Here is a 24,130-nt window from a genome sequence, read left to right as displayed (position 1 = left end):
TCACTATAAAATTACGATACTATATATTTACTTTGTACATTGTATTAAGCATAACAATTTTATACTATTTGTTATTATATACTGTACCATTGACCGTCGTGTCAATGGGTGAGTGGGGGTAAAAACTTGCAGCGGAGCAAAGAATCCATTCCCTGCGGAGAATACAATGCCAGTGAGTGGAACGCGGTCTGAAAGTCACCGTAAATGTGAACACAATCAGTTAAGATGTACAAAGTAAATATATAGTATCGTAATTTTATAGTGAATATGTAGCATTGTGATACACTTTAAGGTGGGTAGAATAATACATATTGTTACATTAAAATGACGTATAATTGTAATGTATTACTTACTGTTAGTGGCTCAGCTTATTGTAGATTATAGTGAGTATACTGATGATGCTATGTAGTTTATACTTTAGTTGTTCATGCAGTTTATACTTTAGTTTTTTACGTGGTTGTTTGGTAACTGCAGCTGCATACTATTAACATTCCTTTCCTTTGATGATGCTACCCGCCTTCCCCCTCCCTTTGATGCTGCTAATCCTGCATAATGCACGGGCATAATATTAACTTGAAACCCCCTCCGTCCACCTCCTACGCATTCTCCATATGCTAAATTCCTCTTGATATGCAAATTATTTTGTTAAAGCGCTCTTCTTCGCACCTCCCCCCCTCCAGCCCAGCTTAAATATACGCTCCTAGCTTGGTGGTGTTTCATTCTTCACCTGAGGACGGCTGCTTGCGTTGTGGCCGAAACGTCGTGAGAATTATATTATTTTATTACGTTTTGTTTTTATTATTGTATTACTTCCCTTCTACGTGACTTTACCGAAAGAACCAAGAAGAACAAGATAGAGCTGTTTAAGTCCTGTCTTGTGGATAAGTGGATCGAGGGGGGGCGGGGTGTGGGTGAGTGATTGGGCTGTTGTGGCTGTACAGCTCCGACACTGTGGAACAACGCGTTGTGCCTTTCCTAATAAGACAATCGGAGTCGTTAGATCAATTTAAGTTCTGTCTTGAAAACTCACTGGCCTGTTCCCCCCGCCTCGTCCTGGCCCTGTGGCCTGCAGGTGCTGTTCACTACTCGTTGTTCACGCATGGGGGCGCACTGGGAGCGAAGGATGAAATTCGCCTCTAGACAATTGTACACGATTAGAATTGTTACACTCATCTATCACACACTTCGATAATCGTGCTGTTTGTTGCTGGCTGCTGCCTTTCCATGGCCTCTGCTCAGACCACAGCACACAGGCACACCCATTCACACAGACGCCGGAGAAGCGGTCAATTCACGAGTCATTTATAGCCAGCAATTAAATAACGAGTACCACAACAGTAGCAGCGGTGATAATGTTGGTAATCGTTGTTGGTGGTAATGGTTGATGGTAATGGTTGTTGATGCTGGTGTTGGTGGGAATGGATGTTGATGGTGGTGTTGGTGGTAATTGTGTGATGGTTATTAATGATGGTGTTGGTGGTTGTTGATCGTGGTGGTATTGGTGGTGATGGTAAGCCTGTGAACATTAGGTGCCCTAAACCAACACTTGACCGGCGATAATGGTTCATCACAAACAAAACCTCAACACATTTCATGTCGATCGCAGTCCGTGGCCTTCAAAGGTTAATGACCCTTCTTCATCGCACATTTTACGTGCCATGAAAAGGTGCCATTGCCCAAAACGTCGCATATATTGTTGACCTTTTCGGGCCACTGTGCTTTTGTTGTTATTGACACTGAACGTGTCGAGTCATTGTTTTGTCTGTGCAGCACCAGATGCCAAATCTCAACGGAGGTGGTGCGTGGTAGAAGGCTCCACGCGCCGCGACTCCACCATGACCCCTGATGCCAATGCCCAGCTGGAGTTTGTTTTGCCACCCAGCCCCAGGTCCTCGTTCTGGTGATGTAGTATGTGTGTTTATTTTGTCCAAGGATAACCACCCAGCAAACCGAACACGAACATTACGACTAACGCGAACCAACCAGCCACTAACCCTCATCAGCCAACCAACCACTAGCCCTAACCCTCACCAACCACTAGCCCCAACCCTCAATAGCCCTAACCCTCACTCGCCCGAGCCCTCACTTGCCAACCAGCCACGAGCCCCAACCTTCAACCACTATCCCTAGCCCTCACTAGCTATCCAACCACGAGCTCGAACCTTCACCAGCCAACCAGCCATAACGAGTCAACCCGGCTTGACGAAGTGGCTTGTGAACACGGGCGACCTGTTAGATCCCAGCTGCGACGGACATCCGTGATGAGTGATAAATATATAGACCTGTCACGTGCCTCCCGTAAGACGACTTAGCCTCAAATGAGTACCTGACATGGCGTGTAAACATCAGCATTGGGGAAACGAAGGCGGCTGGCCGTGATTGCTCGTCCCACCACCATCCTTGTGCGCAGTGACGGCTTTAATAGGTGCTCGCAAATAGCAATTGCTCCAACGGTGCGTGTATTCTACGGAGGGGATCTGTGTGTGTACAGCATGAGTGGGTGCTCGCCACCCTTGTGTACCGTGCCGGCCTTCATAGGTGATACTCGCCAACAGCACTCTTGCCCCCTATAGTTAAGGCTATATAGGCGATCTTTGCCTTACGTGTGTACGTGTGATACGTATGCGCGCGCGTGTGCATATTTGTACATACAGTGCACAACAAACAAAAACGACCGGTGTGTAAACAAATCTCTCTCGATTGTAAAAGCGACGGCAAGACACGGACCACTGCCTCCACACAGCCGCGCATCTCCCCCGCCTCGTGGAGCGTTCATCCGGCACGCGCCGGGCGGCTCCCCCGCTCCTCGCGGGGCACCGCACGGGGCCCTCTCGTGCCCAACCACCGAGTCCACTCGGCTGTGACGCAACCCACAGGTCCCTGGCAAAGGCGCAACCCTGCAATGTCCTGCTCACGGCCACTGCTGCCGGGTCTTCACTGGAGAGAGCTCAGGAGCGCCCCCACCGGGAGGTATATTTTGGCCTACTCTTCCACGCTGGCCAGATCTCTTGGGACGAAGCGGGGGGAGTGCCGCCCGCGCGTTACTCCCATCGCACACGGCCTGCCGACCGACCGGTGTGAAAAACGTCCACACCGCTGGGTGCGTAGAGGCGGTGGCGATGGATTTGATAAACTCGCAGGGCCACCGTTTCAACTGCCGCGTGTCGACACGGACAAACAAACGCGGCGTGCGGCCCCAGTTTCGTGAAGCGGTGGTGTAGACCTCGTGTGGCGGTAGGGCTGCGTGAAACGAAGCGGCGGGTCTGGCCCCACGGCCTATACAGGTTCCTCACCCCGGATTTAGATCTACGAGAACTCGTCCGCGTCCGACCCTCCCAAGGCTCGCGGCCAAACGCGCAACGGCCGACTCCGCGCGAACGTAACAGCTTCTTCCTACTTGGGGGTGCGAAGGCTCGCAGGCACCCCCTGACACATTCCTAAACCGGGGGGGAAGAGATTGGGGGGGGGGGGGTGCAGTTTTGCATCACCTTCGGTCACGGAGAGCTCCAGAACCTCTCTCGGCGTTCATGTCGGGCAGGGGTGGGGAACCTTTTTTCTGCCAAGGGCCATTTGGATATTTATAACATCATTCGCGGGCCACACAAAATTATCAACTTAAAAATTAGCCTGTTATATTTGATCAAATATTTAATTAACTCACCCCTAATGTGATGGCTGGAACTGCTTCTCTTTGGTGAGGCGAGTGATGTTAGCTGGTATTGATGATGTTGCTGCTACTCGCAACTGCTTTTCCAGGTTTGCTCCTGGATTTATTGAATTTCGAGTCCCGCCTGCGGTTGCCTTGGCATGGCCACACCAATGATTTCGCGGGCCTTGTACGGCCCGCGGGCCGGACGTTCCCCACCCCTGATGTAGGGAGTGTTGTTGTTGTTTTGGCCGTAGCCCCGTCCCGTAGACGACTACCTCCGTGCGTAGGCTTCACGGAGCCACCCTCCCTCTGCGACGGCTCGAGCAGCGGGTGGCGCAGCGACTCGCTTCAAGGTCACAAACGGCAACCTGGGCCTCTGGGTGACCTCGGTAAACCCGTTAATATGCGCACACGGATCCACGTGTCACGCGTCTGGCCTTTCTCGGCGCGACTACAAGAGACCCCAGGCCGCGTCTTCGCTAAGGCTGTCCACCTCGTCCCGTCCGGTCTGTGTCAGGCAGTCAGCCTAGCGGCCCGGATGGTGGTGGTCGAGCTTGTAGTGATGATAGTTGGGGTATCTGTGGTGGCCATGACGACGGTGGTCATGATGATTGTAATCATCATGATGGTAGTGATGGCGGGGGTAGTTGTGGTGGTGGCAGTGATGATGGTGGTATTGGTAATGATCATGATAGTCGTGATGATGGTGGTAGTGATGGTGACAATTGTAGCAATGATGGTGGTAGTGATTGTGGTGGTGGTAGAAATTATGAGTGACGGCGGTGGTGATGATCGTGAAGACATTGGTGGTGGCGCTGGTGGCGGCACTGGCGGTGATGGTCAGATGATGGTGGTAGTGATGGTGGTGGTAAGTGACGATGATTGATGATGGTGTTGGGAGCGACAATGAGTGATGATGGGATTGTTGATGGTGTTGGTAGCGCAGTGGCCGTAGTCATCGTCACGCTCGATCATGACCGTCCGCTCACTGTCACGACTCCTCCAATTACAAACGCTCGGATCAATGGGGCCTTTGTTGCCACCCGTATCAAGCCGATAAAACATTAATAGGCTTCATCCTTCCAGCAATAACACAGGCGTTAAGATGTTCAAACACCAAAAAGACATCCATACGTTTTTTTTTAAACCTCTATTATGGATATTGGTTACCAAAGCCTACGTGTTAAACTGACCAAATAGACACCAATTGCAAGGCATCAAGTCTGCATTAACCACACATCACGCTTGTGGTAAAACATGCTCCGATGATAATCATGTATGCATTGTCCTTGACACCAGACAGCCTCCTCTATGGTCCTGTCTCACCACCAGTGTTTGACCAGAGAACACCACCAAAAGGCGACCAACACAAAAGTCACCGCAAATGTCACAGCATTAATAGTTCGGGTGGCACATTTGGGACCCTTTTTGTCGGTATCAAGAGGAACGGGTGGCACGGTGGCTAGATGTTAACTACCTCGCCTGGTATACAGGAGGTCGTAGGTTCGATCCCGACCCGACGCCTGCTGCTGTGTATTTGGAATTTGCATGTCTCTCGCTCTCCCTGTGGTCGTGTGGATTTTTCTCCGGGTCCTCTGGGTTTTCCCTCCACATTCAGAATCAACATCACGCATTGAGAGTATATTGCTGCTATATATTTCCACATGATGATGATAAGCCAATTCGTTGAGCTATCATTTGTGACAGCCAGGTCGCTTCTGAAAAAGACCCACATAGCTCAGTAAGGCCTTAACCTGGTAAAATTTAAATTGTTTTAGTTTAGTTATGAACATCTTAACACCTGTTCGTCAGAAACACTCGGCTGGCTGAACAGTTTACACCACGAACGTTCATGAGCGACGTTCACACGGAGGGCGCTCCACCGCACCGTGCGCCACAGCCACCACCCACCCGTGTATTTATTATTTACAAACGGTACCCCACGTAGCCACAGACAACACTGAACCTCGACACACACACGCACGCGCTCGTGCGTGCGTGCATGCGCGCGGGCCGGGCCCGGAACAACTTCCGATGGCTGCCAAGGCGCTACAACTTAATGCTGTCAGAGGGTAGATCATGGTCAAGTGGCCATCCTGGCGAGGGACAGCCAGTCAGGTCATCAACTCCGATCTTCTCGGGGATTGTTGGCTCCGTGTATCCGACGTGGCCATTGAGGACCCGATGAGAGAGATCGACCTAACGCTTGGATCACTGGAGTGCTGGGTCAGTATTTCTCTCTCTCTCTGACACAATCACCAACAAGGCCATTGCAAATCTCAAAATAGACACTTTGGACCTCGGGTTTGAACCCAGGATATGTGGTGCCAGTTAAATAATCTGAAACAGAATCACCGACATGGAAATTGTGAATCTCAATACATAGACAACCACAGGGCCCAAGGGTTAGAACCCTGGATATCAGTGGTGCCAGTTCAATCATCTGATACGGAATCACCGACATGGCCATTGTGAACCCGGCATCTCTAGGCGTCTCCGACCACGGCCGTTAAACGAAGCCCCAGTCCATGATCACGAGGGGACCCCGCGCGTCATTCCCGACAACATTGCCAATGGCTTTAACGTCCATCGCTAAAAAACACACAACACGGTGCAAGTCGCAAAAGGGGCAAAAACAAAATAACACCGCCACGCAACACGCTTGTAAAATAAACGCGCCCTCGCGAGTCAGTTGAGCATCGCCGGGCCGGCCTTCCTCTCATCACCGAACCGCACGGCTCGCATGCTTCCCTGCGGCAGCTTCGTCGACCTCTGAGCGAACAGAAGGCGGGGGGATTCATCTCAGTCGCGTCCGGTCCTGGGTCGACTGACTCCAAAAATATTTTACACATCCTGCAACCTCCCAACGTCCAGTATTTTTTGTGCGTTTAGTTTGTTGTCCTTTCCCCCCGCACCTCCGCTTAGCACGGTTGGTGGCTACGTACGTCGGTGCGAAAGAAGTTCAACATTCATACAAACATATCCTGTGTCTGGGGGGTGGGGGTCACCACCTGCGGTCAAGTGACGCCTGCACTCCCAACTACCATACCAGCAACCCCGAACGCATCTCCACGCCTGGCGTGTACCCCCGGCTGACAAGTCTGAGACCCCACCCCGGGTCCGACCACTCGCCCCCGTCAACTGTCATGATTCCTTGTCGCGATTCGATTCAAGAGCATTGCAGTGAATGCTATGGCGGCCTATAGCGGTTGGAGGGAGGGAGGGGGGGGTCACGATGAAAATCGATTACCTACACCTGTGTGCGATACCCCGTGCGCCTTGTGAACTTAATCAATCACTGATTATAATTTATGCATCTACATAAACGTGCGCACACGCACACCTTCGCCTGACCCGGTACATTGTTGTGGGCCGCAAGCACCAGGTGAAGGGGAGTGGAGTCAGCTGGGTAACGTGGAGGTTGGAAAGAATCGAGACCAAAGGGGGAAATGGAAAAGTAAGGGAGAAACTGGAGCATTGGGTCAGGAGAGGTGAGGATGGATCGGAAGGGGCTACACGAAGACCTCGACGCTGCCGATGCCCCACGGAACAGAGGAGCAGCGTCCATTTACACGGCGGGCGACGGGGAGAGGGGGACAATTCAGAATGATGTTGACCATTCATAGAATCCGCGTGGTTTACGGGAGGCTTTAAGCTTGGAGATATATAGATGAGAGGGGATTCAGAGTGGGGGTGACCACACGGAAGCCGCGGGGTTTGCGGGAGGCTTGAGCCGATTTAGATTGTAAAGTGACAATGCAAGAGCTGCGCTGCGATTGGCCGTTACCAGGTCACATGGCTTTTGTCGCCTCCCGTCAGGGGCAGCCGTGTCTCTACAGGACATCGGAGCGGTGGGCAGGCGGGCGAGTGGGTAGGTCGAGAGTTTCGAATCCTGGTTGACTCAGCCCATCCCTCACTCTGGGGTGGATAAAATTATCTACAACTTTGTGGAGAAGTCATCGTTTTTTTCTCTCCCCTCCCTGTGAATGGATTTGCGCCCGCCATGAGAATGTGGAATTTTCCATCAAAGCCTCAAAGCTCATTTAAGCAGAAAATCACTTTGCCCCTTTTTTAAATTTAGGATCACGACACTGGCAACGCTATTTTATCTTTCAAGGAAACTAACTTCACGATTTTACATTCATTCATAAACGTCGGCCTCCCATGACACGTTCAACTTGTTAATTTTCCACAGCTTAAGCAGGCCGCAAATCCTCGCCTCAACATCCTGCTTGGCTCGAGTGAGCTCCCTGGGTTGTGGCATCCAAGCAAGAGGGTAGGGCGGAGGGGGGGCGACAGGCACCTCGGCCTAAATCAGTCCTGCAACATTAACGATTAAATAAAAGGTGCACATAGCCTGGCGCTATCGGCTGCGGCTACCAGTGACCCGGCAAATATTCAGCCATAAATAACGTTCTGGTCACAAGTCACTCGTGGCTGCGCCTCAACTCAGCGTATGACGTACAAAATTAAGATCCTCAGTTTTAACCTCCATAGTTCTGGAGCAGGTGTTGTTAGCGAGTACCTATTAAGGCGGTCTGCACAGTGCTCAAAGAGTCTGGCTAACACCACCCACCTTCCTTTCACCAGTTCCGATGTTGAAAACCGGTTCCGATGTTGACAACCAATACCATTCAAGAACTGATTCACGTTTTAATATTGTGGTGAATGGTAGCGCCTCTGGTGGCTGCAGGAACCCAAGCGGGCCCACCGTACATGAACTTGTACGATTGGGAAAAATATTTTGACGCATGTGACACGAGGCTGCATACGAGTGTATGTGTTGTACTTGTGTGCCGAGTAGATCATTATGGGGAGCGGTAGTGTAGCCGATTCGCTGATAGCGCGCTGTACTATGAACCCGGTGACCTGATTTCGATTCCCACTCACGGCCAATACCAGTGATGATTATCTTTAACCGGTCCTGGGCCTCCCCTAGGTTGACTCAGCTTCAAATGAGTATCCGGTGCGGTGTGTAAATACATTGCGAAACAAAGACGGTCAGGCGTGGTGTTCATAGATGCTCTCTAACAGCACTTGCCCCAACAGTCTGTTCAGGCTATATGGGGGTCTTTGTGTGTCACGTGCACGTATGTGTGTGCGCGCATATGTGTGTGCGCACGCATATGTGTGCGCGCGCGTATGTGTGCGCGCGCGTCTATGAGTGAGTGCGCACGTGTGTGTGCGCGCGTATGTGTGCACGTATGTGTGTGTGTGCACGTGTGCGAGTGTATGAGCGAGTGCGCACGTGTGTGCGCCCGCGAGAGGAAGCCGGTGACCGCTGCGCTCATGAGTGTCCGGCGCTGGCACAGGATGGCGGTGGAGAGGAGGAGGAGGAACAGCAGACGGAGGGACAGGAAGGGCCGCGAGTGAGCGGCGCCAGAAGCGGGGTCAGGAAGCTGAGTGCCGGCCGCTCTTCCTGCAGCCCCAGCGCCCCCAGCACCCCCAGAGTGAGCCCAGTCAGCTTGTGCTCCGTGGGGTTCACCGGCATCAGCTGGGGTGCAGGCACACATACGGACATGTCATCGTGGGCAAAGCCTGCGATGCCACCTCCACCACACCTCCTCCACCACCTCTCCGGACTGAGGAAGAGACACTCAGATCTAGATTTTTTACAAGGCCATAGACTTATCGTATAAAGACTCATTGATTGACACGAGACCCACAGATTTGGCTTATCAGTCTCCCACCATCTGCTCTTAGGTCTGCTCTTCCCCTCGGTCGCGGGACCCGTGAAGACTGCTCCTATGATACCAGGGCTCACCAATCGACTCTCATCCATCCTGCTCAATCGCATCACTGCCACTCACCCGCCACACTCTTCCTCAACCTCCAAGTTGCTGACACTATCCTCCCCAACCTGCACGTGTCCCACCCAGCGCAAACAGTGTTTTGCCGGATCATGTCTACAGCCCTCGTCTGTTTGTTTCTTTCGTACTTCTGCAGTGCTTACCCTAATATATATACACACACCCGTGCACATGCAAAGACCCCCACAGACCCATAGCCTTCACAGACTGTTGGGGCAAGTAGCACCTAGAGAGGCCAGCACAACACACTAAGTGGTAGGTGGCCATGCTTACTACACACCACACCTGGTTCTCATTTAAGATCGAGTCGACCTAGAGGAGGCCCAGGACCGGTTCAGATAATCATGACTGATATTGGCCGTGAGCGGGATCGAACTCGGGTCCCTGGGTGCGTAGCGCAGCATGCAAACTAGGCCTCGGAAAGGTTGGGTAATTTACCCTTTTTACCGGGTAAAAGGGTAAAGGTGGCGCCATGCCAAGGGGTAAGGTAAAGGGTAGGGTAAAGGTAGCGCAAAGTATTTACCAATACCTTGTTAACCGCTCGCTAAAAGCTCCGTGGCGCAGTCCGTGGCCTCCATTTAAAATTGGAATCATCGAGAGTATTCTAGACTAGCTTTACTACCCGGCTTCGCCCGCGACTTGGATTCTTGTCTTGGATTAATACACGGCCTACGCGGAGGGTGGGGAGGGGGGATGCGTGACGTCAGCAGGAACACTGCGTGACGCTGCCACATGCGGGTGACATCACAGATGTGACGTCACCGCTCACTTGCCGTGCAAAATAAATGCATTATTGCGCCCCCCCCCCTCCCCAAAATATAAAAGTCTAATTTTATACTTTTTACATTGTGTACAGTCTGGAAGCTGCCCACATGTCAAATTTCAAGTTTGTTGCATGTCGGGAAGTATGCTAAACATTTCGAACAGACACACATTCACAAATTTCCCTTTTATATCTATAGAGGAATAAAGCGCTCTACCTAACATTTACCTGTTATAAATCTTTTTTATGTGTAGTACCCCAGTAATTACCCTGTAATCGGGTAATTTGTATGGGGTAAGGGTAAAAGGTAGGGTAGAGTGATTGTATTGTGGTAAGGTAAAAGGTAGGGTAAAGATAGGCTCGTTGTTTTTACCTTTTACCTTACCTTGCCGAGGCCTAATGATAACCACTACAATACTGCCCCCCCACACACACTACTACACAACAGACAAAGATCCCCCTCTATCCTTGAACACTGTTGGGGCAAGTGCTGTTAGCGAGCACTTATGGCTAGAACGGTTTACGAGGGAGTGGGTGGCCAGTACCACGCCAGACCGCCTTTGTCTCCCTAGTGGCCATGTTTACGCATCACACCAGGTACTCATTTGAGGCAGAGTCGACCTAGGGGAGGTCCAGGACCAGTTCAGATAATCATCACTGGTGTTGTGGCCGTGAGCGGGAACCGAACCCGGGTCGTCGGATTCGTAGCGCGGCGCGCAAACCGCTACACTACCGCTCCCCACACACACACAACTACACATACACAGGGGAGGGAGGGAGGACACGGGGAGAAGACGGGAGGCGTAGGCAGAGGAGGATGGAGGCAATAGGCAGAGCGAGTGAGAGCGAGGGAGAGCGAGTGAGAGCGAGCGAGGCTGGCCATTGCAAACTCGTCCTCACCTTGGCCACCTTGTGGCAGTGTATGAGTCCGTCTGGCCCCACGTAGAAGGTGGAGTGTGCATCATAGTACCTGCGCGTCACACAGCAATGGATAAAAAAACAATAAAATGGGAGTACACCGCGAGCGTGGCGAGGGGCGCAATCCTTCCCCTAGCGACGGGCTGACGGTGACGTAGGAAGGCGCCACCGCGGCAGTGAGACGCAGGCTGCGGTGGTTCCGTGGTTAGAGGGTGATGATTGTTGCCCGCTGCTGCTGCTGCGTGCGATCCCAACCGAGTGATTTGCGGAGTCATTTTTACAATTTGGCACGATGGCCAAGCGTTCTTTTAGGATCTGTAACCTATGCGGACTCCTTTGTTGCCACCGGTAACAAGATAATGAATAAAAATAATCGGCTTTAACGTTTTCCGGCAAGAATACAGGTGTTAAAATGTTAAAATACACAGTCCCGTATATTAAACTGCCCTACCCGAGCCATTAATGCTTTGCGTCGTGTTTGTGCCGTTTGGCCTTCTCTGGTCATTAAGGAGGCCGTCTATGGTGTCGGTCAATTGGTTCCAAGGACAATGCGTCCATTATTATCAAATCACATTTGTTTGCATGTTTTACCAGAAGCATGCAGGCTCGATGCCTTGCGATGGGTGTTTATTTGGCGTCTGAATCTTAAACACCTCCTATATTCTTGCCGGGGGCTATATAAAGCTCCTTTCGGGATCCGCTGACGTCCGCTGTAGGGTGAAGCGGGCGGCGTGCGGGCATCTCGCGGTAAACGGCGCGACGGCGGCATGAACCGGGACGGCCTGCCGGAGTCAAACCGTGAAACCTCCGCAACGAGCAGCGAACGCGCCACCGTTGGGGTCATCGCCCCAAGCAACGAGAACAACACAACCGCCGACGTCACGTCGATGTTACGTTGGCGACGCAATGTCGACGTGACGTCGCCAGCACAACCCTCATCGTGTGCGACCTCACGTCACCATCCTCACCCTCTTGCGCCAGCTCGTTAGCTTTGACTATAAACTATTTTTCATTTTACCAAGTAATGCCCACCGAGCTATGTAGCTCTTTTTCAGAAGTGACCTGGACCACAAATGATCGCTCAATGAAGTGGCTCATCATGTGGAAATTTATAGCAGGAGCCAAATACTCCGAACCTCCGATTACCAAGGTTGGCTCCGAGCGGTGCGAAACAAGTTCAACATGTACACATACGTAAACGCACGATGATTCTCAATGTGGTGGGAACAACCGGAGGACCCGGAGAGAAACCCACGCGACCACAGGGCGAGAGAGAGAGAGAACACGCGGACTCCAAATAGACAACAAGCATCGTCAAGGTGAGGTCGTTAACATATCGCCGCCCCGTAACGAGCTTCGAGCACCTGTAGAGCGTGGATTTGTCGCGGCGGTAGAACCGCAGCAGGAAGACGTGGAACGGCAACCCCCGCAGGCGCCAGCGCGCCTGCACGCTGGCGCTGTCGTCGTGGCGCGTGAGGCTGAGCACCTCCATTTGGCTGTCCACGAAGTAGAGGGAGGAGAGGAGGTTCAGCAGCGAGAGGGAGAGCTGGTACAGCACCACGCCTCTGCGCAAGGAAGGCACGCACGCAGCACACATAGCCCCATCAATACACACACGGCACCGTCAATACATTCACACAGCGCACACACACGGCACCGTCAATACATTCACACAGCGCACACACACACGGTACCGTCAATATACACACACACACAGCGCACACACACGGTACCGTCAAAACACACACACACAGCGCACACACACGGCATCGTCAATACACACACTGCGCACACACACGGTACCGTCAATACACACACACACACACACAGCGCACACACACGGTACCGTCAATACACACACACACACAGCGCACACACGGTACCGTCAATACACACACACAGCGCACACACATGGTACCGTCAAAAACACACACGGCGTCGTCAACACACACACAGTGCACACACAGCACCGCAAACACACAGGTGCAGTGTTCCTGCATTTTTGAATTCTGCATTTGCGAACGTTTTCAAGAACGTGAACCCCTCACAGATAGAGACGGGGGTTTAACGTACGCACAGCACGCACACGACAGAGGGGAGAGATCTGGTGTCACCCCCACCTCGTCTTGAGACGGAGGAACTCGACAATGAAGACGACGTTTGACGAGTAGAGTTTGAAGTTGTGCCTCTTCATGAAGAAGTGGGGCAGCTGCAGGTGACACCAGGGCAATCCACCATTAACCACGGAAAACCATGGGCAAGCATTGGCACCCACGGACACCCACGGTTAACCCACGGGCAACCCACAACCGCGGGCAATTGTAGAGCCCTGCCCGAGCGCGTCGCAACATTTACAGCAACACGACTCCCCGCCCCACTGCTTACCCTCCCCCCCCTTCACCCTTGCCCAAACACTACAATCTGGAGAGGACAACGTCGCCCAAGGCTCCTTTTCCCCCTCCCCTTCCCCCACCTCGTGCTGCAGGGCGCTGTGCACGTTGATGAGGTGCTCCTGCATGTCCCCGCCGCGGCCTCCCCCGGCACGGCCGCTCCGTGCCGACGACCCCCGCGGCGCTGTCGCGGCAGCAAAGCTCAGCCGGTGGCGGCTGTGGTCGCCAGCACAGCTCCCGGCGCAGTCGGCAAAGTCGGTGAAATCGGGGAAACCCAGCTCTACAACGCCGTACGGCGAGGGGCCGTATCCGTTGCCGGCGGCGAGCAAAGCCGGGCGAGAAGAGTCGAGTTCTGAGCCACTTGGCGTCAGCTCGAGATGGAGAGGGGCGGCTGCCCCCGCGGCCGTGACCGCCAGCGAGTGCCGGGAGTCGTCGCGAGCGGAGAGCGCCGATCGACGATGCCGCGGGGACGTGGGGGGTGGCGCCACCTCGGCGGGGTTGCCCCCCGACGGAAATTCCATCCGGGCCACCGGTCCTCGCCGCGGCTCTTCCGGCGTCAATACCACGGGCGGGCACGGCGACACTTTCGACGCCGGGCCGGGCGGTCCGTGCCAGAAGCCGTCCACAGCCTTCAGCGCACCGTCCCGCCGCGGACCGTCGAGGGAACGGGTCATTGGGTGGCCCGGTGGCCCCGCGCAGTCGAGGCTGTGGCGCACCGCGATGTCATCCCGCTGGCTCCCGTCCACGGCCATGAAGGGGCCCAACAACATCCACTCGAGGGGAGCGGACATGCCGGGCGACATCAAGGCCATCGCCTCCTTCTGTGCGTACACACAGCGTTACACACACACAGAGCGTTACACACACACACACAGCGTTACGCACGCACGCACACACAGCGTTACGCACGCACGCACACACACACAGCGTTACGCACGCACGCACGCACACACACACAGCGTTACGCACGCACGCACACAGCGTTACGCACGCACACACACAGCGTTACGCACGCACACACACAGCGTTACGCACGCACACACACAGCGTTACGCACGCACACACACAGCGTTACGCACGCACACACACAGCGTTACGCACGCACACACACAGCGTTACGCACGCACACACACAGCGTTACGCACGCACACACACAGCGTTACGCACGCACACACACACACACAGCGTTACGCACGCACACACACACACACAGCGTTACGTACGCACACACACACACACAGCGTTACGCACGCACACACACACACAGCGTTACGCACGCACGCAAACACACACACAGCGTTACGCACGCACACAAACACACACACAGCGTTACGCACGCACACACACACAGCGTTACGCACGCACACAGACACAGCGTTACGCACGCACACAGACACAGCGTTACGCACACACACAGACACAGCGTTACGCACGCACACAGACACAGCGCTACGCACGCACACAGACACAGCGTTATGCACGCACACAGACACAGCGTTACGCACACACACACAGACGCAGCGTTACGCACACACACATAGCGTTACACACACACACAGACACAGCGTTACGCACACACACACAGCGTTACGCACACACACACACACAGTGTTACGCACGCACACAGACACAGCGTTACGCACGCACACAGACACAGCGTTACGCACGCACAGACACAGCGTTACACACACACACACAGACACAGCGTTGCGCACACACAGCGTTACACACACACACACAGACACAGCGTTACACACAGACACAGCGTTACACACAGACACAGCGTTACACACACAGCGTTACACACACAGCGTTACGCACACAGCGTTACGCACACACACAGCGTTACGCACACACACAGCGTTACGCACACACCCACACAGCGTTTCACACACACACAGGGACAACCGCCATTAGATGGCGGTGACGTCACAACGGCGCTTGTGCCAGGCTATGTGGCAGGAGGTCACGGGACAGACCCAGCAGGTGCCATGGGTTGACTGACTGAGATGACTGGCTGATGCACAACCTGTGCCCCCTACTGTGCCAACTTTGTGTTTTAGCCGCCCAGCGCTCCGCTCATTGTTTTGAGCGTCACTCCTCTGCCCTCCGTTGTTGCACACACGGTTATACACAGCAACACACACAGCACATACAGTTACACACACAGTTACATAAATACTGTTCATACACACGGCACAGACACAGCGCGCACACACACAAAGGCAAAAAAAATCCCCCGTCCAGCCTTAACAGACTGTTGGGGCAAGTGCTGTTAGCACGAGGCCAGCACGGTACACGAGGGGGTGGGTCGCTAGCACTTTGCCCGGCCACCTTTGTTTCCCCAGTGGCAATGTTTACACATCGCACTTGGCATTCATTTTTTAGGTTAGGTCGACCTAGGGGAGGCACAGGACCGCTTCAGATATTCGTCATTGGTGTTGCCGTGAGCGGGAATCGAACTCTGGTCATCTGGATTGTAGTGCAGCGGGCTAACCACTCCACACCCGCTTCCCAATTACACACAAAACAAAGACCCCGGTATAGCCTGAATAGGCTGTTGGGGCAAGTGCTGTTAGCGAGCACCTATGAAGGCCTTTACGGCACACGAGGGGATGGGTGGCAACGACCACGCCCGCCTTTGTCTCCCAAGTGGCGACGTTTATACACCGCACCAGGTACCCATTTGAGGCATAGTCGACGTTGGGGAGGCCCAGGACCAGTTTGAACTTCGTTCGCGGGGTTCGTAGTGCAGTGAACTTCCCACTAACTCCACCACTCCCCACACGCACACACAGCACCGACATATACACGCAGTTACATACGTACACACCTTCACGCGCACACATACAGATGTGGCTGCGTCCGTAGGGTGGCTGTGTGGGGTGTCTGTCGTGTGGTTTTGTAGCATCTGTGTCGTGTGTCTGCTTGGTTTGTGTGCACTGTGTACGCGAGTGGTTTGTCTGTGGAGTAAGCATAGCGTGCATATGTGGTGCGTGATGAGTGGTGTGTATGCTTAGTGTGTGGTGTGTGTGTGTTTTTGTGTGCACGAGTGGTGTGTGTGGTGTGCGTGCGATTTGTGTGTGTGGTGTACGCGAGTTGGGTGTATGCATCGTGTGTGCGTGTATGGTTTGTGTGGTGTGCATGTATGGTTTGTGTGGTGTGCGTGTATGGTTTGTGTGGTGTGCGTGTATGGTTTGTGTGGTGTGCGTGCGTCGTGTGCCTGAGGGCTGTGTGAGTGGTGTGTATGCGTTATCGTTCCCAGGTATGTGACGTATCTGTTCAGTATGTGCGAGTGGTGTGCACGAGTGGTATGTCTCTGTGGTGTGTACGCTTCGTGTATGTGTAGTGTTCCTAGTTGTGTGATGTGATGTATCTCTGGTGTGTGCCGTGTCCCCGTGGTGTAGATGTATGTGTGTGTTGTAGTCTTGTCGTCTGTGTGTGGTGTGTGTGTGCTGTGTGTGGTGTGTGTGTGTGGTGTGTGCCGTGTCCCTGTGGTGTAGATGTATGCGTAGTGTGGCCTTGAGGATCTGTGTGTGGTGTGTGTGGTGTGTGTGGTGTGCGTGTGTGGTGTGCGTGCGTGGTGTGCGTGTGGTGTGCGTGTGGTGTGTGTGTGCGTGGGGTGTATGGCGTATCTGCATGCTTAGGGTGGTCTTGTTGTCTTTGTATGCGTGTGGTGTGCCCATTGTTTGGGGCCGGCTGGATCTCACCGGTACGGGCCGGGTGATGAAGTCAGGTGATCGGCTCATTTCTAGGGACCAGCACAGCAGGGGCCTCACTGCAGCAAACACAGGCACACAAACCCTGCTGTGATGATCTCAAACACTCCCTTTGTTCTGGCACAGCAGCCTCCATCTGCAGCTCACTGGAGGGGCTTAACCAGTACCAAGAATAATTAATCAAGATGCACTGATACATTGCTGAATTACTATCCCCCAGACACTTCCATGATAAACAATTAACTCTGGTTAAAGGTCCCTTGCAACTGTGTGTTTACTGTGCGTAATAAACCATTGTGGGCCATGCTGACCACCTCCTATTAGCACGGTTGGCTACATACAGTGCAAAAGAAGTTCAACATACAGATGGGTGGTCTCCGGTCTGATTTAAATTGGTTCCACAACGACGACCTTTGTACAATGTCACCATGGATCCATTTCCGACGCAGAAATTCATTTTACGTCGCGTTTTCCGACACGACATGACTCCGAACGCATTTGAACAGCCGCGCTGGTTACCGACGTGAATTGCCGTGGAGATTTTTGTTCCTCGAGCTTTTCTGTGGATGTCTGGCTATTAAACCCGCTAAAATATGCCAATAAATGGCAAAAAAAACCACATCGGCAAGTGATGTTTCTACTGTTTCTCCTGTCTATGGGAAAATGGGGCCCGATTAACAGTAACTTTAGGACGAGGTTTCCAGGAATGCATGCATTGTATTTACTTATTCCTGCATTGTAATTACTACGACGCCTGTTTACAGATTTACATATTAAAAGCCTCACGAGTCTTACGACTCTTTATTAGGAGGGTCCTGCCGGGTTTTGGTGGGGGGGGGCGAAGATTGCTAGAGGGGTGCCTCGGTGGCGAGATGTTAACAACCTCGCCTGGCATGCAGGAGGTTGTGGGTTCGACCCCGACCCTGACGCCTGCTGTATACTTGGAGTTTGCGTGTCTCTCTCCTCGTGGTCGCGTGGATTTTTCTCCGGGTCCTCAATTTTTTTCCCTCCACATTTAGAAACATGCGTTTAGAGTATTTGGCTGCTATAAATTTCCCTGTCATAAGCCACTTCGTTGGGCAATCATTTGTGGCCAGGTCGCTTCTGAAAAAGAGCAATATAGCTCAGTGGGCCTTAGCTGTTAAAATTTAAATTACAGTAGACCCCTCTAAAGTACAGGAAGTACATGTTAGAGGCTTAATTCATTCCGATAGCACAAACAAAAATACTTTGATATTTAAACAATGGATATTAATTAAAATATACTAACAACATTAAAATAAACATGGTTAATCAATGCATTAATTAATATTTACTGTACCTACAACAACCCGTCGTAAACAGGGAAATGGTCGGTAAGCGAACACGTTGTGCTCTATGGAGGCTCGTCTTTAAGCCATTAGCCGTTAACAGGGGTGGTCGTTAAGAGGGGTTCTACTGTAGTTAAAATAGTTAGTTATAACTCCGACTTGTAACACGCAGCCCAGCCGCACTTAGGCATTAAGAGGAACCGCAGCACAAGTTGGAACAGGCGGACACGCGATGAGCCAGCACCAGAAATTTGCCTCAGTTCTGCTGTCCTCTCTATATTAAGGTGTTATCGGCCAACCAAGTGTTTGTATATTGTGAAAAAACCCTCGCGTGCAAGTGGGAAACACTCGATCCACACAGAGAGACCAGGTGGAGTACACACTTTTGCTGTACCGCCTTCTCCAGGGTACAGCTCCTCCTCCTTGACGTCCACGGGCAGAAGGGAGTTTCGCAACATCTGTGCAGCAATCCACCAAGCCCTAGCTGCCGATGCCTTCACAACTGCTGGATCACAGGCAGCCACGCCACGTGTGGCAGCGTAGCCTCCACACTGCTGGATTCCAATGGGAGTATTTTTTCACATGACTGCAACGGCACGATTGTGGTTCGTGATAAAATATAGCATTGAGGACTGTGGGGAGAGCGGATTGGTGGCTCTGCACGTGGCCTGAAATGCGGCACTTTGAAGGCAGCAAGGGTTGGTGGATCGCACACTAACGTCATGAACATTCCTACTCGTGGGCGCTGGGAAGGAGCCATACCCTGGCTCGCCAAGAGAAGGCAGTACAGCAAACATGTGGACTCTGCCTGCCCCATCCGAATGGGATATAGTGTTTCCCCCTCGCATGTGTGGGCTTCCAGTTTCTTCCCACACATGTAAACACTCATTGATTGGCCTATAACACCTTAATATATAGAGGACTACAGAGCTTGGACAACTGTTGGTGGCACCACGCTCCCCGCATGGCTGCTGCCTTCCCAGCTCGCCTGCGGTTCCTACCCACTCATTGAGTCGTTATCTCTCTCTAAGAGAGCGAGCGAACACTGTGCGGTGCGCCATGGCGGCTAGATGTCAACGTCCTCGCCTGGTATACAGGAGACTGTGGGTTCCATCCCTACTCTGACGCCTGTATATTTGGAGTTTGTATCTCTCTCTCTCCCCCCGTGGTCACGTGGAGTTTTCTCCAGGTCTTTTGGTTTTACCCTCCAGATTAAGAATCAATGTCACTGCGTTTTCAAGAATATTTCCACACTTCGTTGAGCTATCATTTGTGATGGTCAGGGTCGCTTCTGAAAGAGCGCTATACAGCTCAGTGGGGCCTTACCTGGTGAAATAAAACCTAGTTTATATAAATCGATTCAACTTGGTTGTTCCATGTGGTCGACGCAACTTGGAGGCTGCGTGAGGCTGTGTGGGGCTGTATAGGACTGCCCGTGTCTGTGCGGTGAGCACTCACGCTCGGGTCTCTCGGGAAGGCAGCGGAGGCCCCGAGGGCAGCCATGGGGGAAGCTGGGCAGGGCAATGGGGGCAGCAAGACGTCGGGGGGGTGGGCCCAGTTGACGCCCCCCCCACGGCCCAGCGCCAAACCATCGCACCGAGACAAACGCCTGCGGGAACACGATGATAGGTTACACACCTCTGATTAGCGTGCTTGGCTACGTATGGTGCGAAAGAAGTTCAACATACATACAAGTAGCAGCACTACACCCTTGGCCAGCCACCGTTGTCTCCCGAGTGGCAATGTTTACCCATCGCACCAGGTACTCATTTGAGGCCGAGTAGACCTAGTGGAGGCCCAGGACTGGTTCAGATAATCGTCACTGGCATTGGCCATGAGTGGGAGTTAAACACGGGCCAAAGGGTTCATAGCGCAGAACGCTAACTGCTACAACTACCTCTAGCCCACCCTATCACACACAAACAAATATATATGGTTAATTTGTATTAGCCATTTGCTTTTGTTATATAATATATACAAAGCAATATAAAACAAGTACAGTAAGCACAAATGAAACCACCAAAAACACAATCCAATTCTGGATTGCACGTCCAATCCCGCAGCACTTCAGCAGTAGTCACTGTGCAGTGTAGAACGACACGGGGACTGCCCTGGCCCGTGTGGCATTTCTGCGCGGTTTGGAAACTCCGCAGCTAACCGTTAGGGGCCATCCATTTAGTACGTACGCATGGAGGGGAAGGGGGGTTAACCAAAATGTGTACGCTTGCGTATGGGGGGGGTCTACTGACAATGTACGTGGGCCACTGGGTTCACGCATAGGAAACGGGGGGGGGGGGGGGGGTGAAGCCTCGATCATAATTTGCCTACATTGGCCTTCAAATTAGTTAGATAGTCCGCCGGTGGACTATCTGATTGCTTAAACACGTTAATATTATGAATCCTTGACCGCTTCTGCGTGGATTAAATATTGGCCGTTCTATAGGATTGGGGGGTGCGCCAAACGTGCGGGGGGGGGGGGTCAAGTTGTGACAGATTTTTGCGTTCCTACTAAGTAGATGGCCCCTTAACAGTCATTAAATCAAAAAACACTGCGCTCTTAAAAAAGCATACATTATATTCTTGGCTCTTTTGGTAAAGTCACGGAGATAGGTTAAAAGAGAGTAATCAAAAATAATAGAAAACTACGATGTTTCGATCACAACGCGAGTGGTCGTCTTCAGGGAAAAGGTTTTTTCCTGAAAAAGGTTTTTTCCTGAAGGTTCAAAGTTTTATCCCTGAAGACGACCACTTGCGTTACGATCGAAACGTCGTAGTTTTGTTATTTTTTATTTTCTTTGAACCTATCTACGTAAGAATAGGTTTTCCCCTTTTTTCTGGCAACAAAACTGGTGTTAAGATGTTAAAACACCAAACTGAAATCTTTGACAAGGAATCATGTCTGCATTAACCACAATACTTGTGGTCAGAATGCAAACCATACAAACTTACTCTGATAATATATGCATTTTCTTTTAAACTGTTTCAAAGAAAATGCATATATTATCAGAGTACGTTTTTGTTTGCAAAAAACCTATTCTCATATTTTGGTACTGGCAGAGGAGAGCCCATGATCTTACACGTGACTTTACTGAAAGACCCACGAATATGAATTCCTGCAGTCACGAAAGCTTTCAGTCAAGATTTAAGCATTAGTCGACGTTTCGGAGGAATGGCCCTCATTCAAAGCACAAACATAGCACAGGGCACACACAGGGAGTGGATAACAAAAGTTGGAGGGTTGCACAGGGCTATACCTAAGAAATGAAACTGAACAGTCATCACGCCTCTGCATGCGGCTCCTTTCTTGAGTTTGTTTAAATGTTTTACATTGTTAGGGCCCCAAAAAAGCCCGATGTACATCCGCCCACGTGGTCTTAAGGATGAACTGGAACTGGACTCTGGGCGTGACTCTCAGATGCCCCCCCTAGACTCCCCCCCACTGTGCAACCTCTTACGTGTTTTATCCGTCCTGTGGCTTTGCATTTAAATGAGCATTCACATTCCCAACGCCACGTGTTGTGCGTGCCATTGTCTATGCGTTCATTCAAATAACCTCACTCTTCCACGTACTATTCACGTGTGCATATCCTCTATATGCGTGCACGCTCTTTTCTCCACCCGACAAACCTGACCCGCATTCAGATGAACAATTTGCGCTGGCCTTTAACATTCAGGCCGGCTAAGATACCACGATCCATTCCGGGTTTAACCAAACTGGATCGTGTGAGGAGATCGCACAACCTTGAAACATCCGGACAGTGTCTACGCTAAACGATTTATTTGTATTATACCAGGTAAGGCCCAACTGAACTATTTAGCTCTTTTTCAGAAGCGACCAGGCCACAAATGATACTTCAACGAAGCGGCTTCTCATCACTTGTAAACGTGTAGCAGCCAAACTCTAAACGCGTGATGTTGATTCTAAATATGTGGAGGGAAAAACGGGAGCTCATTACAGTGAGATCATCACCCAAGTCACGTGCATGTATACATGCATGCCCTGTCTCTTGCTTGTGAAAACGTGGACCCTCTTGTTACATTCAGCTTAGCAGGTCTATCCTGGTCTCTTGAGTTATCTGGTTAAATAAAATACTTGGATGCCTGAGTTCAAAGGTTGTCTGGTTTCCTTTCACAAGAGGCCAGACCAGCAGCATCCATCACTCATCGAATTTAATGCCAAAATTCCCCACTGCGGTTAATAAACCAGCCAGGGTCACCTGTATCTTTTGAGTTATGTGGCTGCGAGACATTTCCACGCGATGATGATGAAGCCACTTCTCGTCGCGCTATCATTTGTGATATAATCAGGTCGCGTCTGAAAAATATCTATATAGCTCACTGAGCCTTTACAGGTAAAATAAAAAAATCGCATCTGTTCCGTACAAAATACATTGTCTCTGCGCTGTGAAGGCCATTGCATTTCAGGGCATTGCTAACGTATCGATTTTGTTTTATGTTCGTGATTAAAATAATAATTATGGTAAATAACGTTAACAATTCACGTTATTTACCCAGCAAAGCCTCGCTTAGTCTCAAGGCTGTTGTGCTCATGAGGGTGCTGCTAACACTGCGATATTTGTCCAAGGTGCACGTCGGGGTCTGTAGGCCGTTGGAGGCTGTTCGCGAGCTGATACAGCGCCTTTGTATCTCCAGTAACAGGAAACCGTTTAAGGTTGAGCTGATGGGAGACCCAGGACCACGTTAAATATTCTCCACGTCAGATGTTAACCGTGAACGGGAATCAAACTCGGGCCCGTTGAGCCCGTTGAGCTCCTAGAGCAGTGTGCTAACTGCCCACACTTCACAGCGCAATAGCCCGAGCCTATAACACCTCCTGGTATTCCCGGGCAGTTTTTCCCAAGCATCAACCACGATCTATCCACTGCTGGCTGAAGGCCTGCCCACCCCGCCACCAGTCTTCACGGTCCAGCGCTGTTATCACGATACATTTCACCCCCCCCCCCCACCAGCACCAACACTGACCTCGCCGCTCCGTCTCAGCGGCTTCCGTCCCTTTCGGTCGCATTTACCCGAGCACTTAGCCAGGCTCAACCCCGCTTAGCTTGCGAGATCGTGGCGAGATCAAATTTTAATTTACTCGGAAATAATTCGAGCTCCGAGCCCGTGACCTCGTTCACCTTCCCCGGCAGCCAAGGCCTAACCAAGAGCCGAGGCGTCGACCTCGCCTGGATTCCCTACCGGGATCGGGGCGCCTAGGCCCGTGGGGAGGTGAGGGTGAGGGGGGGGGTTTGAGTGATACGGGGGTCGGGGTGGTGGTCATCCTCACCGGCGTCTGATCGCGGTCCTGCTTGGCCAGGGCCCGCAGCTTTAGCCTTCTTCCCGCGGCCAGGCAGGGCGAGGCGAGGAGGCGCTCGTAGACGTAGGGCGACATGCTCGGCGGTTGCGTCCCGCGAACTCACGCACGCGATGCCGCCGCCTTCATCGCGGTCTCTGCACTTTACGAGCAACGTGCAACGCGATTGGCTGGGAGAATCCCCCGCAGTGAGCCGTGACGTAGCTTCTTTAACCCCCCCCCCGCGCCATCTTAGGTAGGGATGAGGGGGAGTACGT

The 24,130-nt window shown here is 52.1% G+C and overlaps 1 protein-coding gene across 1 annotated transcript; it reads right to left on the bottom strand.

The window, feature by feature from the left end:
* Positions 1 to 1,288: 1,288 nt before the first annotated feature.
* On the bottom strand, positions 1,289 to 24,034 carry C61H6orf136 (chromosome 61 C6orf136 homolog). The gene is made up of 8 exons (XM_078881336.1): positions 23,847 to 24,034; positions 20,018 to 20,168; positions 17,241 to 17,308; positions 13,614 to 14,351; positions 13,261 to 13,349; positions 12,505 to 12,705; positions 11,123 to 11,192; positions 1,289 to 9,143 (listed from the first exon to the last, which is right to left on the bottom strand). Exons 1-8 carry the CDS (start codon positions 23,949 to 23,951, stop codon positions 8,937 to 8,939), a joined length of 1,629 nt encoding a protein of 542 aa, XP_078737462.1. The 5' UTR covers positions 23,952 to 24,034; the 3' UTR covers positions 1,289 to 8,936.
* Between the last annotated feature and the right edge of the window lie 96 nt (positions 24,035 to 24,130).

The sequence above is a fragment of the Lampetra fluviatilis genome, chromosome 61 (genome assembly GCF_964198595.1).
Source record: "Lampetra fluviatilis chromosome 61, kcLamFluv1.1, whole genome shotgun sequence".
NCBI lineage: Eukaryota > Metazoa > Chordata > Hyperoartia > Petromyzontiformes > Petromyzontidae > Lampetra > Lampetra fluviatilis.
This window is presented reverse-complemented; position numbering and strand designations above follow the sequence as displayed.